Genomic DNA, 18,842 nt, shown 5'->3' on the forward strand with positions numbered 1-18,842 from the left:
AGTCTCCTGCCAGCTCGCGGAAAGAGGGTGGCCTCCTCTCCTTCACAGCTTCCAGCATCCTCTCCACCTCTGATACTAGAAATTGGGGAGCAGGCCTTTCCCCGGCCATATTGCTGGCTGAAGTGAGAGTGTTGCTGAGGGAGCGTGGACATACGGCTCCCATTTGTAGAGGGCTGACAGCTGAATCCTGATTGCAGTGAATTAGGCACCAGGCATCAGAAAGTCTGCGTGAAACATGCAGGGGGAGAACTGGTCTATTAACATATTCTGAATTGCGAGTGCAGATCGTTGGTAGCGCCAGCGGGAAACCTCTGGCTTTCCCACTGGCATGGGAACTTAAAGTTTAATTAGTTTCATAAGTAGGCTTACATTAACATTGCAATCAAGTCACTGTGAAAATCCCCCGCTCGCCACACTCCGGTGCCTGTTTGGGTACATTGAGGGAGAATTTAGCACGGCCAACGCACATAACCATCATGTCTTTCGGACTGAGGGGGGAAACCAGAGCACCCGGAGGAAACCCAAGCAGACACGGGGAAAACGTGCAGACTTCCACACAGACAGTGACCCAAGCCGGGAATCGAACCAGGTCCCTGGCGCTGTGAGGCAGCAGTGCCAACCACTGTGCCACCCACTTGGTCCCAATTCAGGAGAATCGCGGCCATTATCTCTCCCATTCACTTCCGAACCCTTTCTGATGCAACAAAGCTTGAAACATAAACCTTGATACACCTAATTCAAGAGTTAGAAAATATCCTCAGACAGATGATGGCCACCTCATATATACTGGGATACTTCAAGTTGGTGGTAAACTTGTTTTCTTCGGCAAGCATAAAGGTCAACAGTCCTAACCAGATGGATTACAGATGGCATTCATCTATAATTAGTTAAGACTGACATGAAATGTTGATAGTTTAAATTAGAGGCAGTCTGCTTGTTGCAAGCCCAGGGGAGCTATAGTTCTTTGTTATGTTTTATGTGATTCTGGGTCAGGATCCTGACATGAGCAGCATTTCCAAATCCTGACCTCACACCTCCCAGTGTCTGTCACTTGACACAACTTTTTTTCTTTTTCTTATCTTTTCTTACCTGACACAATTTTTTTTTTAAACAAGCAAACCAATTAGTGGTCTAATCGCTAATGGAATTAACAGAGATAATGACAGGGAGGAGGCTGGAACCGGACCCAATTCAAAGGGAGACCAGTAGCTGCTGATGTAGTTGCATATTTATCTCGTGGTGGAACAGAGTTGAGAGATGTGGGTCAGCAGATCAGGCACTCATAGAAGGCCTGCCCTTAATTCACAGATGCCTCCACTGTGGTGCCCTTGGAGGCACTGGCATCACAGATGTGTTCCCTGTTCCTGGAGAGCAACAGGAGGCTAGTTAGCCGGAACAAGGAGGCAAGGCTGGATGTGCCGGTGAAGTCAGTATCTAAAGCATTGTTAAGAGGAGATAGGTACAGTGCCAAACGGACTTCAGTGTCTTCGATGCAGCGCCATTAACCAGACGACAGACCCACAAGCCGCGTGGCCTGAAGCAATATAGTATTCCTGAAAGTGGAAAATGTCTGCTCAGGAGTACACCTAGCAATCAAAACTGAAGACAGCAATGTGCTTACACAGCTGGAAATGGTGAAGGAGGCCACAATGGTCTTAACTCACTCATCCTTGACCTTGCAGGGTAAAAGGAGCACATAGATCCAGAAAAAGGGCTTGTTCAGGTGGTGGGCAGAATTGTCCCATATTACATTAACATCCACGGAGGAGACATGGCCAAGGTGGCCAGACATCCAGCAGTGGATGATGGTGAGTTGGGAATCCATCCCAGACAGTGTGAAATGCTCTGGATATGGAGTTCTCTTCTCTCCAGTTTTCTTCATGCCAAGGCAAAAGTTCTAATATCCTGCAACATCTTTGCAGAAAAGCTGCTGACAGAGGCAAGGCTTCCTGAGCAGTTTGTTCAGTTTGCCACAGGCCAGGTTTGGAGGCAACTCATGCTGAAGTGAAGTAATCGGTGTTCAGTGGAGGAAGGATCTACACTTGCACATTAGTTGAGCATATTCCCCTCGGTGGGGCCTCATTTATGTTTAGAATGAGTGGTCACATAGTGATCAGCACTTCACATGAGTGGGAAGTGACAGAGCCAGAGGCAGCTGTTGGTAGTACCCTTCAGAGAACAGACACTGATGATCAGCTAGGCAGAAAAGAATGGAGCGGCTGCCAGTTGCACCTCTCAGCTGGTGGCTCTCTCTGACGATTCTGCACATCATGAAAGGGCTGAGACAGTCACAGTTCATGTTGATGAGACCACTTCTCAAGGGGCACCATCATCGCCTGCCACCTTAACTCCAATGAATGAAGCATCATTCAGAGAGTAAGAGCGAGAGAGAGAGAACACAGGCATCCCAGATGGGTGAAGACAGAAACAAGCAGATTGCTTTTACTTCTGCCTCAAAGGCAGGGAGAACACTCCATAGGAACAGCCATGAAAGCACACTGCTGCATCCGTAGTTACACTGAGGTAACATTTAGTTATGGTAACATAATGTGATACGGTCGCAATCCAATGAGGAAGTTTTTGAATGACCCCAGACTTGTGTTTCAAATCTTTGATGACATTAAGGCAACAGAAGGAAAAAGTGGAATGTTTTTGTCCAGGTTTGATGTGTGGCCATTAGACACTTTTGTTCCACTCACAGTGTGGGACTAAGCAAATAATCTGCATTGTTTTCATCCTGAATGTGACCTCTCATTCAGAAGGTGGTGAGTTTCAAGCTTACTTCTAGAATTAGGGACACTCAGGGAGCAGGGAGATCCCTAACATTCCAATCAGGCCTTTGACTCCTCAGCCAGACTGGTGGAGCACCTTGCACCACATAGCACTCTCCTCCACTACATTCTCCTCCTCCGAAGTAGTGTGCCTCTCTGGTAAGTGTGCCTCTCTTGTAACTCTCCCCCTTCAAAGTCCACACCTCTCTGGATGGCCATGTTATGGAGAGTGCAGCACACCACCAAATCTAAGACACCCCTAAGCGGCAGAGCGCCAGCAACTGGAAGCACATCTTCAGAATCCCAATGGCCTGTTTCAGGTAGTCCCTGTGATGAGATTGTATCTGTTCTAGCAACTTGGTAGCAATCTCCTCAATAGATACCCTTGTCTCCAAACAGTGCGCAACAAGGTTTCTGTTGGCCCATGAAAAGCTCTGGCATCCTCAATTGGATTAGAATGAAGCATTTTGGGCCCCACACCTCAGGAAGGACATACTGGCACTGGAGCGGGTCCAGCGGAGATTCACACGGATGATCCCAGGAATGGTAGGCCTGACATACGATGAACGTCTGAGGATCGTGGGATTATATTCATTGGAGTTTAGGAGGTTGAGGGGAGATCTGATAGAAACTTACAAGATAATGAACGGCTTAGATAGGATGGACGTAGGGAAGTTGTTTCCATTAACAGGGGAGACTAGGACGCGGGGGCACAGCCTTAGAATAAAAGGGAGTCACTTTAGAACAGAGATGAGGAGAAATTTCTTCAGCCAGAGAGTGGTGGGTCTGTGGAATTCATTGCCACAGAGGGCTGTGGAGGCCGAGACGTTGAGCGTCTTCAAGACAGAAATTGATAAATTCTTGATTTCTCGAGGAATTAAGGGCTATGGGGAGAGAGCGGGTAAATGGAGTTGAAATCAACCATGATTGAATGGTGGAGTGGACTCGATGGGCCGAATGGCCTTACTTCCGCTCCTATGTCTTATGGTCTTATGGTCTAAGCAGTCATTGCAGCTGCCAAGAGATCGTGCACACACCTGCATGAAGCTCTTGCTGCCAGCTCTAATTGCCCATTAATGGAGTAGAATTCTCTCCTGTTGGGCAATTTTCCTGGCTGTTCAGTCAGTGCCTTGATGGTCACATTGGTGCAATCAATGACCCTCCTGCACTTGAGGGAATCTAGCATGGAGACAAATTGCACTGCTCCCTCTGCGGCTCCATCAGCATGGAACTCAATGTAATCCTCTATCCTGATGAACAGCTGAACTACCTGATGCAATGATGGGCAGTCACTTGAGAAATGCCAGCTAGGTCTGCTGACAACCCTTGGGGATCAAGCCAGGTGCAAAGAAGCTCAGCAACACCATGACTTAATGGCTAACGGTAAGGCATGCTCACAAGAGCTGGAAGGTCTCTGCTGACGCTCAGTGAGGGCACATAGGTTGGAATCAACTGTCTGGATAGACACAGTCACCTGTAGCGCTGATATTTCTCGAAAGCTAAATCTGCGGTGCTAAATCCTATGGGGAGGGTATTGCCTTTGTTGCTTCCCAATTTGGAGTATCACGTCCCCATTTCCAGATATGGCCTTGCACATGATCAGCTTCTCTATCACGCCTATCTGAATCCTCCTGCCATCTCCTGTCAATTACCATAAATGGGTCTTTTTTTGATTGGCAGGCAGGGTACAGCAGGGATCTGTGCTAGGACCCCAACCATTCACATTATATATTAATGATTTGGAAGAGGGAACTAAATGCATTATCTCCAAATTTGCAGATGATACAAAGTTGGGTGAAAGGGTGAGCTGTGAGGAGGATGTAGGGATGCTTCAGTGTGATTTGGACAGCCTGAGTGTGTGGGCATATGCATGGCAAATGCCGTATAATGTGGACGAATGTGAGGTTATCCACTTTGGCAGCAATAACAGGAAGATAGATTATTATTTGAATGGGTGTAAATTGAGAGAGGTGGATACTCAGCGAGACTTGGAGTCCTCATGCATCAGTCGCTGAAAGTAAGCACGCAGATACAGCAGACAGTAAAGAAGGCAAATGGTATGTTGGCCTTCATAGTGAGAGGATTCGAGTATAGGAATTGGGATGTTTTACTGCAATTGTACAGAGCATGGTGAGGCCACACCTGGAGTATTGTGTGCAGTTTTGGTGTCGTCTGAGGAAGGGTGTCCTTGCTATAGAGGGAGTACAGCAAAGGTTTACCAGGCTGATTACTGGAATGGCAGGTCTGTCATCTGAGGAGAGACTAAGTCGGTTAGGATTATATTCACTGGAGTTTAGAAAAGTGAGAAGGGATCTCATAGAAATTTCTTCATGCAGAGAGTGGTGAATGCGTGGAATTCATTACCAAAGAATGTAGTTGAGACCAAAACGCATTATTTCAAAAAGAAATTAGAAATAGCTCTTGGGGGGGTGGTGGGAAAGGGGGATCAGGATATTGGATTTGATGGTCAGCCATGATCATAATGAATGGTGGAGCAGGCTCAAAGGGCCTACTCCTACTTCTAGTTTCTATGCCATGCCAAAACTCCCCCTGTTTCCCCAACACTTGCAGATTATACGCTTGGAGAGCTCTGCTCATGTGATGATCACTCTTTCCCAAAGCATGAATCCTCTCTGAGCCTTGTTTCTTTTATCCTGCTTTGTGACCAGCACCCACATCCATCTTTTTCTGCAGTGAGGCCACTTCCTCCTCATGGACTTGCCTCAGAACCTGCACATTTCCTGTACCTCGTATCTAAAATCGCAAGGTGGCTCTCAACGAAATGGAGAGATGTAAGAAGTAACTGCTAAGTCAAGATGTTGCTGCCATTCTTTAAAAGAATCTTGCATATTAATCCTATTAATAGGATGGAGGGTTATAGGTAGGCTTAGAAGGTAGGGATATGTTCAGCACAACTTGTGGGGCCGAAGGGCCTGTTTGTGCTGTAGTTTTTCTATGTTTCTGTGAACAATGGAATAGCATTACCATTTCAACATGGACAACTAAATAGCAGCAGCAGTCCTTAGTGAGATCTTTTCAGTCAACGTTTTACTTCCAGATCACTGAATGGCAGTAAAGAAAACGATCAAATTGAAAAATCAGGGTATGTTAGAAAATAAAAGCACAAGAGGGAGAAACAAGAGGCAAAACTCATCTGAATGGACAGAGTCTCTGGCAGATGGATAGCAGCTTGGGAAAGTTCAGGTGCAACTCTTCCCACAGTTCTGGAATTTCACACTCTGACACCAATTTACAGGAACAGCTCAGTAGGAACCATGGAAGCGTTCCAGTTATAGTCTGCAAACTCAGCGAGTGTCAAAGTTTTAAAGTCAGGTGGGACAAGACTTAGCAAGAAGACATCCCACTGAATGTACTCAAGAACCATAAGGCAGAAAATAACTCAACCCAAACAGCAAGAATAGAGTGGGCAGATTGTTACAATATGGTCAGGTGCTTAATACACTCTTGCTGACCAGAGTGCGAATGGGGGGGGGGGGCCATGTTAACGGCCGAGTATCTGGCAGCATTTGTGCCACCCACCATCAATATCTGTATGTGTGTGCCCATGTGTGTGTGTTTAACTACTTGCTGCCCAGAGTTAAAATCAGATTTTGTAGCATTAATATGGAGCTGATTAGCTCTATCAAGCAGTCAGGGGAACAAATAATGACCAGTCTTTAGCTGCGGGGCTAGAATACATTAAAGTTATACCACTCACCTACAACACACAGTAAATGAAAAAGCATTGCAGCCCCAGCAAGCTGCTTTAATTGCAGGGCTGCCACCCACCACTCAGAAGAATAACAGACCCAAACCCAACACGGATGTATTATAAACAAGAACAGTTGGTGGGTGCTTTAAGAAAGCAAACAGTCTCAAGTTAAGAAAGCAGTCACAAAACATTTGAATTTTTGTCATGAACCAAATATGTATTTGGACATGTGCACTTGCTCATTTTACAAACGGTGGAACACTTGGGGCTAATAGAAACAGAAAAGGCAGTTAGGCCAAAAGGCTTGTCACTTTTTGACAAATCAACCCTTATCTAGCCACCTTTCATTATATTCCTCAACCCCCTCCTTTTCCTAAACTAAAATTCTGAACTGCTTTTCTGTTCGAACATTTCACTTTCAGCATGTCCTATTGCCTTCACATGTTGTCTTCGTATCAGAGTTTAATTGCAAAGTGCACAATCCTGCTGGAATGTTGCCCGGCATTTGCTGCTCATGTGTCACATTGGAATTCCTATTCAATTCTTTAGTCACTTCCCCCTTTTGCCTTTCAATCTTTCATTTCTCCCAACATGTGGGTCTCACCAAGGTGGTCTCCTTTCTCCCTTGCTCTATGGAAAAAGTATTAGTTTCCTTTTTAAAAAAAAACTCTTACTCCCTTTACAGTCCACCTGACCAATTAGTTATCTAAAGACTTGCAACATTTTTGTTTCCTTTGTTCTCAGATCGGTCATTCACAGCTTCCAGCAAACACCTATTTCCCCTATCCTTCAAAATATACCTTTCAACTGCCCGTATTGTACAGCAGTGCAGTTCTTGACTCTTCTGAACATTCCCTGTGATTTGTGACCTCTGAGCCAAGGATATTATTTGCTGACTTGTTTGATCCACTCAGGCTGTTCCCAGCTTTATTCCTTTGTCATATGACAGCATTTTGGTTTTTTCAACCTCATTTTCACCAATAACACTTGTAATAGGCAGTTTCTACTGCCTATTATAGGCAGTAAATTATTACTGCCTTTTCTTGCAGTATAGGCTGTATATGCCTATACTGCATGAATAGTATAGGCCTATATTATTCCTGCAGATCAAGTCTTTGTTTTTAATTCCAAGAAAGAATAAAAACATTTGTTGCCCATTCCTAACTGAATGGCTGCAGAGGGCAGTTGAGGGTAAACCACATTGCTGATGATCTGAAGTCATATGTCGGCCAGACCAGGTAAGGATGACAGATTTCCTTCCCTAAAGGGAATTTGTGAATCAGATGGAATTTTACAAAAATCAATATCTTACAATCTTCACTGTGACTAGTTTTCAATCCCAGATTTGTTACTGACCAACTGAACTTAAATTCCACCAACTGCTGTGGTGGGATTTGAACCCAAGTCTCCAGAGCCTGGGTTCCTGATTACTAGTCCAGTGACATTATCACTACTCCGCTGTCTCCCACAGTCTACTGCACAATTCAATGGATACCCGAAGTACAGACCTTCATTGCCCCACTTCAACCGTCAAAATCACTCTGATCTCAGAACATATTTGATGAATTCTTTTGGCACTGACTAACCTTACCTTTAGTGTGCAGAAAATCCAAGGCAGATGCAATGTCTTTCACAACAATACTTGCTTCCCTCTCATTAAAGTGCTTTCTTCTCTGGATGTGGGTCAAGATGGAACCTAGAATGCAGAGTTTATTAAAAAATGCTAGTATTACATTAATAGGATTTTCAAAGAGTAATACAGGAGGGATTTGGATGCCTGAAGCACTGGGACTGATTCTGGGGGAAGCTGGGATCTGTACAAGCTGGATGGGTTGCACCCAAACAGGACTGTGGCCAATATCCTCACAGGGGTATTGGCTAGTGCTGTTGGGGAGGATTTAAACTAGGGTGGTAGAGATTGGAACCTGAGTGGGGAGAGGAAAACAAAGCTAGAAATAAGTGCGGCATGGTGTCACAGTGGTTAGCACTGTTGCCCCACAGTGCCACGGACCCGGGTTCAATTCCGGCCTCAGCCGACTGTGAAATTTGCATATTCTCCCCATGTCTGTGAGAGTTTCCTCCGGGTGCTCCAGTTTCCTCCCACAGTCCAAAGATGTGCAGATTAGGTGGATTGGCCATGCTATATTGTCCCTCTGTGGCAGGGGGATTAGCAGGGTTATTAATTGGGGTTATGGGGATCAGGCCTGGGTGGGATTGTTGGTGGTGCAGGCCTCAATGGGCCAAATGGCCTCCTTCTGCACTGTAGGGATTCTATGAAAAAGTAGAAAAATAGAAAGCAAAAGAGGAAGGCAGACAAAAGAAGGATTAGCAGCAAATTGGACCGTAGTACAAAAAAAGTGTAAAAGCTTTTATAAAGGCAAGTATTGTTTGTACCTGAATGCACAGTGCATTCACAATAGATTGCTGATTTAACAGTACAAATTGGTATACACAAGTACAACATGATTCGATTACAGAGACATGACTGCAGGGTGACCAAGGCTGGGAACTTAATGTGCAATAGTATTCGATATTTAGGAAGGACAGGCAAAAAGGAAAATGAGGTGGTGTGGTGTTGGTAAGTTAAGGAGGAAATCAGTGCAATTCAGAGAGAGTGTATTAACTCAGAGAAAATCTAGATGTAGAATCAGTCTAGGTGGAGCTAAGAAGCAACAAGGTTGGCCATAGGTCTCCAAACAGTAGTGGGAAGATAGGGGGCATTAAACAGGAAATTCGAGATGCGTGTAACGAGTGTACGACAGTAACCATGAGTGACTTTAATCTACAAAAAGACTGGGCAAACCACATTCCTGGTGTACGTGATGCTTTTTTAGACCAGTACGTTGAGGAATCAACTAGGGAGCATGCTATCCCAGATTTGGTACTATGCAATGAGAAGGGATTAGTTGGTCATTTTGTTGTGCATTCGGAAACAGTTCAGAATTCAACAAAGGAGGACCAAGAGATTGATTAAGAGGGGGAAAAAAAGAGCAGGAATGTAAATATGCAAGTAACATAAAAGCTGACTGTAAAAGTTTCGGCAAGTATATAAACAGAAAAAAATAGTAAAGACAAATGTAGGTCCCTTAAGGTCCCAAACAGAAGAATTTTGATGATACAGTGCCTTTAAGAAATGTATTTTAGTCATGTCTTTTGTGCAGGATCTGTTCTATGCACTCGGAGCCATTTTGTCTGGATCTAGCAGCACTATATTGTTACTGCTGCAGCATACTTGATTTTAATTTCTACGATGTTTTAATCTGAAGTAATGCAGGGTTTTGTTATTTTGTGTTTTCCCCTGGGATATTTCAGAGTGGGCTTGATTAGGTTGATTGACAGGTAAGGTCATATGACCAGGTGGGGCTAGGCAGAAAACTCAACGCAGTCTGTTTTATGGGATCTTTAGAGAGAGGTTGCTTTCTCTGTATCTCTTGCTCTTTCTGAAGTGGAGACAGGAATCTGCTAAGAAATAAGTCTCTTTCTCGGCGATTCTACAGTCTGGGGTAGAGTTTTCTCTGTAAGTTGCTGCATAAGAATTAAAAGACTAGTGTCTGTCTGGATCACTCTCCAGAAGTGTCAAAAGGCTGGAAATCTCGCAGCATGTAAGCATATTTGGTTTCCTGTGCTAACTGGTTTTAAAGAAGGGATTTACATCTATGGGAGATATTGCTAAATTGGAACAATAGAGATAGCTAGCTGTTAAGAATTATACTTTGTCATGTTTATATTTTAATTGGTAAAAGTTATGCTAATTCTTTTTGTTATATTCTAACTGTGTTCTTAAATAAAGTTTGATTTGACAAAAGCTTCCACGTGGGTCACTTGAATCATACCTGGAGTGAAACACCTCATGCTCACCCTAATGCCAAAATCAAATGTAAAAGTTAAGGTCTAGGCTAACTTCATAATATACCTTAGAGTTTCTGATCTGGTCCTTAGCATAATAGAGAACAAGGAAATGGCAGAGCAATTACACTATTTTAATTCTATCTTGACTGAGGAAGACACAAATAACTTCTCAGAAATGTTAAAGATCCAAGAGTCTAATGAGATCTGGATTTTCAAAAAACTTTTGATCAACATAAGAAGTTAGTGTGCAAAATTAAAGCACGTGGGATTGGGGTAAAATATTGGCATGAGTTGCGGACTGCTTAGCAAACAGGAAACAAAGAGTAGGAATAAATAGGTCTTGGGAAGAATGAGTGGTCTTTTTTGAAATGGTAGGCAGGGACTATATGGTCTCAAAGGGATCAGTGCTTGGGCCCCAGCTATTCACAAAATACATCAATGATTTGGATGAGGGAACCAAAAGTAATATTTCCAGGTTTGGTGACAACACAAAATTGATAAGAATGTGAGTGATGTGGAGAATGTTAAGAGGCTTCAAGGTGATTTAGACAAGTTGAGTGAGTGGGCAAGTGCATGACAAATGTAGTATAACATGAATAAATGTGAAGTTGTCCCCTTCAGAAAGAGATACAGAATGGCAGCATATTATTTAAATGGTGATAGATTGGGAAATGATGACTTGCAATGGGACCTGGATGTCTTAGTACACCAGTCACTGAAAGCAATCATGCAGGTACAGCAAGCAATTAGGAGGGTAAATGGTACGTTGGCCTTCATTGCAAGAGGACTTGATTACAAGAGCAAGGATGTCTTATTGCACCTGTAGAGAGGGCCTTGGTAAGACCTCACCTGGAGTATTGTGTGAAGGTTTGTTCTCCTCATCTAAAAAAAGGATATACTTGCTATAAAGAGTGCAACAGATTGAATCCTAGGATGACAGGATTGTTATATGAGGAGAGATTGGGTCAATTGGGCCAGTATTCACTGGAATTTAGCAAAATGAGGAGAGATCTAATTGAAAGGTATAACATTCTGACAGGGTTGGACAGATTGGGTGCAGAGATGTTGTTTCCTCTGGCTAGGGGGTCTAGAACAAGGAATCACAGTCTCAGAATACAAGGTCGGCTATAGGATGGGGTTGAGGAGAAACATCTTCACTCAGAGAGTGGTGAACCTGTGGAATTGTCCATTAGAGAAGGCTGTGGAGGCCAAGTCACTGAATATATTTAAGAAGGAAAGAGATAGATTTATAGACTCTGAAGGTGTGATAGGTTATAGCGGAGAGCATGGAAGAATGTTTCTGAGATAGATCAGCCATGATCATACTGACTGGCAGAACAGGCTCGAAGGACCGAAGGATCTCCTCCTGCTCCTGTTTTCTATGTTTGTGCTTCCAGGATACAGCCAAGATTTTTGATAGTGTGTGCAGCTCTAACCCAAGCATCAGAGAAAGGTTGGATTAGAGTAATGAAATGGCTGTTTGTGTCTGCATCCCCCACAGGGAAATCTATTGATCTCAACAATGCTCGCATAGAATGCTGCAAGTGCTTGTAAATAGGAAAAGAAATACATTTTCATTAGAAGAACTGTCATATAGGAGTCAAAACATTAACTCTGTTTCTTTCTCCGCTGGTGTTGTCAGACTGCTGAGTATTTCCAGCACTTTGCTTTCAAAATGTCATTTCTTTTAAAGTCAAAAGGCTACAGTCAAAATTCCCATAGGGATGTTAATTTTTAAATTACTGGAAGGTTTGTGACCAACACTCAAACAGACCCATGCAGGAGGCCCAGGCACAGTATAAGAAGATGGCACTCAGCTTTGCAGCAGCAAAATCAATGCCGCTCTCACTGCAGTCCCAAATAAATATTTCAATATCTATTCACTTGCTGACCAGGGAATTAAACAGCTTCATGATAAAGATTTCCCGATCTTTCTATTTTTAGGAGCGCAAGAACAGGAGAAGGCCATTTCACTGGCAGCAGAACAGTAAAGCACAGTGGGAGAGAAAAACCTTTAAAAGAAAATCGACACAGGAAACAAAGGCAGTGACAGAGCAGCAAATCACAACGGGAGAGGGGGTGATACATCACAAAGCGACGTCACAGGACAAGAAGTCAAGTGGTCTAAGTGCACTTCGCAAGCTTTTAATTTTTCTTCTATTTAATTAAATAAATTATAAACTACGACAGAAGCAATTAACGAGCATAAAACTAAATGCAGTTAACACTCATCTGATACAACCAATTTAGTATACTCCACCATAATGGAAAGGAGATCCAGAAACAATTAAATTACTGCCTCCCTTGTTTCCCCCATCGGAGCACGTCAGTGGATGAATACCATCGAAAAATCTGATTTTTGCAAAACCAACTGGTGATAAATGTGTCTGTGCTGCTATACATCCTCGTCAGGGTAGAAGTCAGAATCACAAAATCGGGATTATAATCTCAAGGGAACGTGGTTTGGGATTAATGACGGACTGCAGGATGACGTAACCACCCATGCAGGTTGAAAAGACCAAAACCATAACAGGATCATTGAGCAACATCCAGGATCCATCCAGAGTTTCACAGAAGCCGCAGCACCTCCGCCATGTCGTCTTCCCTAAGCCCCAGCAAAGAGAAGCCTAGGTCCTGGTGAGCGGCAAGAACCCGATAGGTCCAACCGCCTCTGACCCTTCTCGATGGGGCGGCACGGTAGCACAGTGGTTAGCACTGCTGCTTCACAGCTCCAGGGTCCCGGGTTCGATTCCCGGCTCGGGTCACTGTCTGTGTGGAGTTTGCACATTCTCCTCGTGTCTGCGTGGGTTTCCTCCGGGTGCTCCGGTTTCCTCCCACAGTCCAAAGATGTGCGGGTTAGGTTGATTGGCCAGGTTAAAAATTGCCCCTTAGAGTCCTGGGATGCGTAGGTTAGAGGGATTAGCGGGTAAATATGTGGGGATAGGGCCTGGGTGGGATTGTGGTCGGTGCAGACTCGATGGGCCGAATGGCCTCCTTCTGCACTGTAGGGTTTCTATGGTTTCAAAGGACATGGCAACACAAGTCCAGCAGTCGCAGTCTTCGACTGACCCCAAACCATTCTTTCCTCTGACAGGATTCTCTTCTCCATTCCCTTTAGCACATCTCGCAGTTTATCAAAATGAGCACCAAAAACCGATGCCGGGGAGCCGAGACCATCGTCCATCCCTTTGCTCCGAATGGCGGTCATTATCTCAATGCCAACAGCATCACCGAAGCATAGGCCTGCTCACCGGCGAAACCGTCACTGCGATCAGGGCCCCAACCCGGCCGTCTCGATCAAACAAGGATTATCTTGATTTAACTTGGCTTCCCTTTACTAAAATTATGATCTTCCACGATCATAACACAGATTATATACATCAGCACGGATAATTATGGGTTGTGCATCAGGATAAAAAATGGATTAAAAGATGAGTAGCGCCAGAGCTCATGAAAACACAGCTGCTCCTACACTTATATCCCGTTACCCTCCCCCCCCTACCCCACCTTGGTTGTTTCTTTGGTTGGCAGGATGTGCCAAGTGGTGTGCCACAGGGAACAGTGCTGGGACCTCAACTTTTTACAATTTATATAAATGACTTGCATGAAGGGACTGAAGGGAATGGATGTGAAATTTGCTGACCACACAAAGATACATAGAAAAGTATATCGTGAAGGGGTGTATCGTGGCTATAAAGGGACATAGATAGGTTAAGTGAGCGGGCAAAACTCCAACTGCGGGTGGGATTCTCCCAAAAGAATTCTAAGTGCCGAATTCATGTAAAAACTGGAGTAAATCCCGCTGTTTTTTTCATTGGGATTTTCAAAATGAATCTCCCTCCCGCACTCTGCATCACAGAGAGTCCGAGCGTGAACCTCATTAAAAATCTGTGGGCGGGGTCTATTCCTGCCAGAAAGGACGGCAGACCCTCTCCCCACCCCGATGGCCAGCCCCGGTCGATGGCCTCCCTCCTCCTGTCACTGATCCCTAGTGTGGAGTAGCAGTGGGATCGCCCCACCCCCACCGATCGCCAATATAGGCCCTGCCCCAATAGGCCCGCCCCCTTGACTCTGTCCAATGCCCAGTGGGCAGTGCCAGGGGGCCAGGCTGGCACTGCCAAGCTGGTAATGCCCAGAGGGTACAATCTTTACCCCCGACCTCCTGGGGGAGGCCTCCATGGCCCCCGCTTCAGTCCAGCGAGGCTGGGCCGCCAGCTACCCACTAGTGGGGAGCTGTTGTAAACCCCGCTGGAGTGAAACAATCCTGGTTGGGGGAGGAGGGGGGGGGGGGGGGGTGAAAACAGTAGCGGGCCGGAGACTTCAGTCCCAGGCTCGCTAATGATATTAGGGTGAACATAATTTATTCAGCTCCACGGCGATTTCTGACGCAGAGCTGACGACGCTGGACTTCCAGCAGTCGGAGACACGCGGAGGCCGTGGTGCCTAAAGGGAAGCCCACTACACGGCCTCCGCTCAAGTCTTCCAGCCTGCTGTGCTGCAGCGGGCAGGGAGAATCGTCTCCTGCTTCTTTCAACTGAGGATTTTCATGACTTTATTCGGCATTTTGTCCCAAAGTTTAACAAGAAATCTTCCAGGGACGTAGTATGGAGTTTTCTCTCCAGGGCTAGACACTTATGGGCTGTGCATTAAGATAAATAAAAGGATTAAAAGAATAGTGCTCACGTCACGGGACCCCCACCTTCAATTTTGAAGGCCATGCTCTGCGTTTCTTAGCTCCCCAACATGTGGAAATAATTTCTATCGATCCAATCTCTTCTCTTTAATATCATGAAAACTTTGATTAAATCACCAACTAACCTTCTAAATTTCAGGGAATGCAACCCTAATTTACGTAATCCCCCCCTCACAATTTAACCTTTGGGGATCCAGTCTGATGAATCTGCACTGCACTCCCTCTATATTCTAAAATGTAGTGTCCAGCACTGTTCACAATATTCCAGGTGTGGTTTAACCAGGGCTTTGCATACTGAAACATGGCTTCTACTCCCTTGTATTCAAGCCCTCTAGATCTAAAGGTTGGCAATCTGTTAGCCTTTTTAATTATCTTGTGTACCTGTTAATGACATTTTTAATGATCCCTGTACTTGGCCCTCTAAGTCTCTTTGCACCAGTTTCTAGCTTTTCGCCATTTAGAATGTGCCCTGTTTTAGCCCTCACATTTGCCTACATTGAAATCCAATTTCCACAGTTTTGCCTTTCCACTTAATCTATCAACACCATTTTACAATTTGAAGCTTCCATCTTCACTGCTTACAGTGACGCCTATCTTTGTGTCATAGGCAAATTTGGATTTGCTTTCTATGCAAACAAATACAGTAAATAGTTGAGGCCCCAACACAGTTCCATCCGGAAACTAATCATATCCTTCTGTAATCCCTAGTTAATAGAAACCTTGATCCACAAGTAATCTTAATTGAAACCTTGGCAAAGCAACCAGGATTAGGCTTTTTGTTAAGACAACCAGACACTTTATTTAACTGTTTCAAGTGCTTAACGTGGGACTGTCGTTAAAACATCAATCTGCGTTTGGTCTCATCTGATTACACCACCTGCCCAGTGTAACTTTTCTCATCAGTATGATTAATTGTTAACTGGAAGAAATGCAAGAGGCTCGAGTGCTCAGTGTTGCTAATGTGTTGGCTGATAGAAATACAACTTCATTAATTGCTGACAAGGGAAAAAAAGCAATGGGATTGGGTTTATATGATACAGCTTCCAAATGTGGAAATTATGCCAAGTCTGTTTTTCATCAATCATTAAAAACAAGGAGAAAAAGTAGTACAGAAATAAAATTGGATTTTAATGTAGGGGAGAATAAATGCAGCCTCTTCTTTCAGCCGCTTAGGGTAATTAATTTACAACAGAATGAGTCACAAATAATACAAGATTCAGCAAAACAATTTGTGAAGCTGGTACCCATCAATTGCCACCAGTTGCCCCAATTGTTCTTTTGAACAATGACTCAAATGTCGGGCGTGGCACCAAATCTTTTATTTACATCTTGCTTGTGGAACCGTTAATTTGTGTCCAATGTGTAATCATAAACTCATTTAGTCTGCGACATCACCATACAGATGATGCTTCCCGATCATATATTCTAATATCACAATAGCTGCTGCATGAGGCATGCAGGGACAGATTGTAACTGCCACTGCAAGATATTACTTGAGGCTGAAAGAAATTATAATAATTTACAAAATCTACAGTTTAGATGAGGGACCAATGAATCTGTTATGCACAGTGTAACAAAGCACGGTCCATTAAGCACTACTCTACTTGAGGACCTGAATGATGTGACAAACCATGATAGCAGAGCTGAGCAGTTATTCACCCAAAGCCTGAAATTATACAGAAATCAGTTGCTGATCTCATTATTTCCCATATGTATGGCTTAAATTTAATGTGGATAAGTTATTGCATTTGGTTAACTTTTGAACTGGGAGCCTATCTGTATATTCTACATTCTCAACAATTGAGCAAAATGATTCATAATTCATAATGTTAGCAGCACTCACTCTTCAGTTACTGAAACTCTCAAAGCAGGAGAGAAAAAAATTACAAGTGCAAATTTATACAGACTCCTAAAAGTAGTATTACATGTTCATGAAGACAAATGTGTTGACGTTGTACCAAGTATTTGAAGCGCAGAAATGGGCCATTTGGCCCAACAGGTCCATGCCAGTCTTTACGCTTCACATAAGCTTCTTTATTCGTCATAACCTTCTATTCCTTTCTCCCCCATGTGCTTATCCAGTTTCCATTAAACACATCTATGCTCCTTGCTTCAACTACACCTTGTGATAGAGAGTTCCAAATTCTAACAACTCTCTGGGTAAAGTAGTTTCTCCTAAATTTTCTACTGGATTTATGAGTGACCATCTTATATTTGTGACACTAGGTATTGGTCTTGCCCACCTATGGAGATATCTTCTCCACATCTACCCTATCAAACCTTTTCATAAGCTTAATGACTTCTATCAGGTTACCACTTAGTCTCCTCTTTTCTACAGAAATTAAATCCAGCCTGTTCAAACACTTAAATCTGTACCCTCTAGTTCCTGTACAATCAGCTAATGGTAAGTTATTCTTTGTCTATCTTTTCTAAACCCATCATAATCTTGTACACCTCCATCAAATCTCCCTAGCTCCAAGGAGAACAACCCCAGCTTCTCCGACCTGTTTTTTTATGGATAAGACACACCTGGGCAATTTTTCATTTTGTCACGGAGGTGCCAGTGTGGTAATTATACTGGAATAGCTTGGCGAGAGTCCCAGCTAGTTCTGAAGAACAAATCTTCAGTACCACTACTGAGATGTTGTTACAGCCTGTTGCCTTTGCTGTAGCCACTGCATTCAGCTGTTTCCTGATAGCAGACAGAATCGGTCTGAATCAAATCAGTTGAAGGCCAGCTTCTGTGTTAACTCAGGGGGAGGTCAAGATGGATCTGCCATTTAGCACTTCTGGCAGAGGAGGACGCAATGGTTTCAGCCTTATTTTTAGTACTCACATTCTGGGCCCCAGCATCATTGAAGATGGGGATGTTCGTGGTGCCTCCATTACTTGTTTAATTAGCCACCATCATTCATGATTGGTTGTGGCAGGACAGCAGAGCTTTAATTCAATCGGTTGTTTGTGGGATCACTTAGCTCTGTCTATTGCAGGCTGCATCATATACTTCCGCATTATAGCTTCACTCGATTGTGATGCACCTCAATCAATGATTCACATCACATCATTGCAGACTGTCTCCTGCGGAGATCTCAACAGCGGAAGCTGTTGCCTGGCTTGGTGATTACTGACTATGATAAGAGAAACCTGGTTGGCACCTCATTGTTAGATATGCCTGGTGCTGTTCCTGACATGTTTTTCTGCATTCATTGAACTAGAGTTGATTCCCTGATTTTCTGGTAATGGTAGAGGAAGCAACATGGTAGGCCCTGAGGTTACAGATTGTCGTGGTGTATGATGCTGCCCACGTACCACAATGCCTCATGGATGCTCAGTTTTGAGTTGCTACGTCTATTCTGAATTTATTCCATTTAAAACAAAATGATAGTTTCTCCTACAAATACTGATACTGTCATGGACAGAAGCATCTGCACAGGGAGAACTCTTTGCCACAGAAGGCTGTGGGGGCCAGGTCATTAAATGTCTTTAAGACATAGATAGATAGGTTCTTGATTAATAAGGGGATCAGGGGTTATGGGGAAAAGGCAGGAGAATGAGGATGAGCAGACTCGATGGGCCGAGTGGCCTAATTCTGCTCCTATATCTTATGGGAAGTTGGTGAGGATGAGGTCAAATACGTTTTCTCTCTTTTTGGTTCTCTCGCCAACTGCAGTCGGCCCAGTCTGGCAGATATGTCTTCCAGAACTTTCCCAGCTTGGTCAGAAGTGATACGATGGAGCCACTCTTAACGGTAGACTTTTAAGTCTCCCACCCAAAGTACATTCTGTGCCTTTGCTACTTACAGTACTCAAGTGGTGCT

At 44.0% G+C, this 18,842-nt stretch overlaps 1 protein-coding gene across 12 annotated transcripts in view; it reads right to left on the reverse strand.

The window, feature by feature from the left end:
• The window catches only part of LOC144497452 (MAP kinase-interacting serine/threonine-protein kinase 1-like), an 88,910-nt gene that overhangs the window by 23,881 nt on the left and 46,187 nt on the right, over positions 1–18,842 (reverse strand). For all 12 annotated transcript variants that reach the window (XR_013498549.1, XR_013498550.1, XM_078218731.1 and 9 more), the window contains one exon: positions 8,075–8,179. Coding sequence is in view for 10 of the 12 variants with exons in the window: in XM_078218731.1 (XP_078074857.1) it covers positions 8,075–8,179 (105 nt within the window). In the remaining 2 variants the exon portion in view is untranslated. The remainder of the gene's footprint in view (positions 1–8,074; positions 8,180–18,842) is intronic.

The sequence above is a fragment of the Mustelus asterias genome, chromosome 8 (assembly GCF_964213995.1).
Source record: "Mustelus asterias chromosome 8, sMusAst1.hap1.1, whole genome shotgun sequence".
Lineage (NCBI taxonomy): Eukaryota > Metazoa > Chordata > Chondrichthyes > Carcharhiniformes > Triakidae > Mustelus > Mustelus asterias.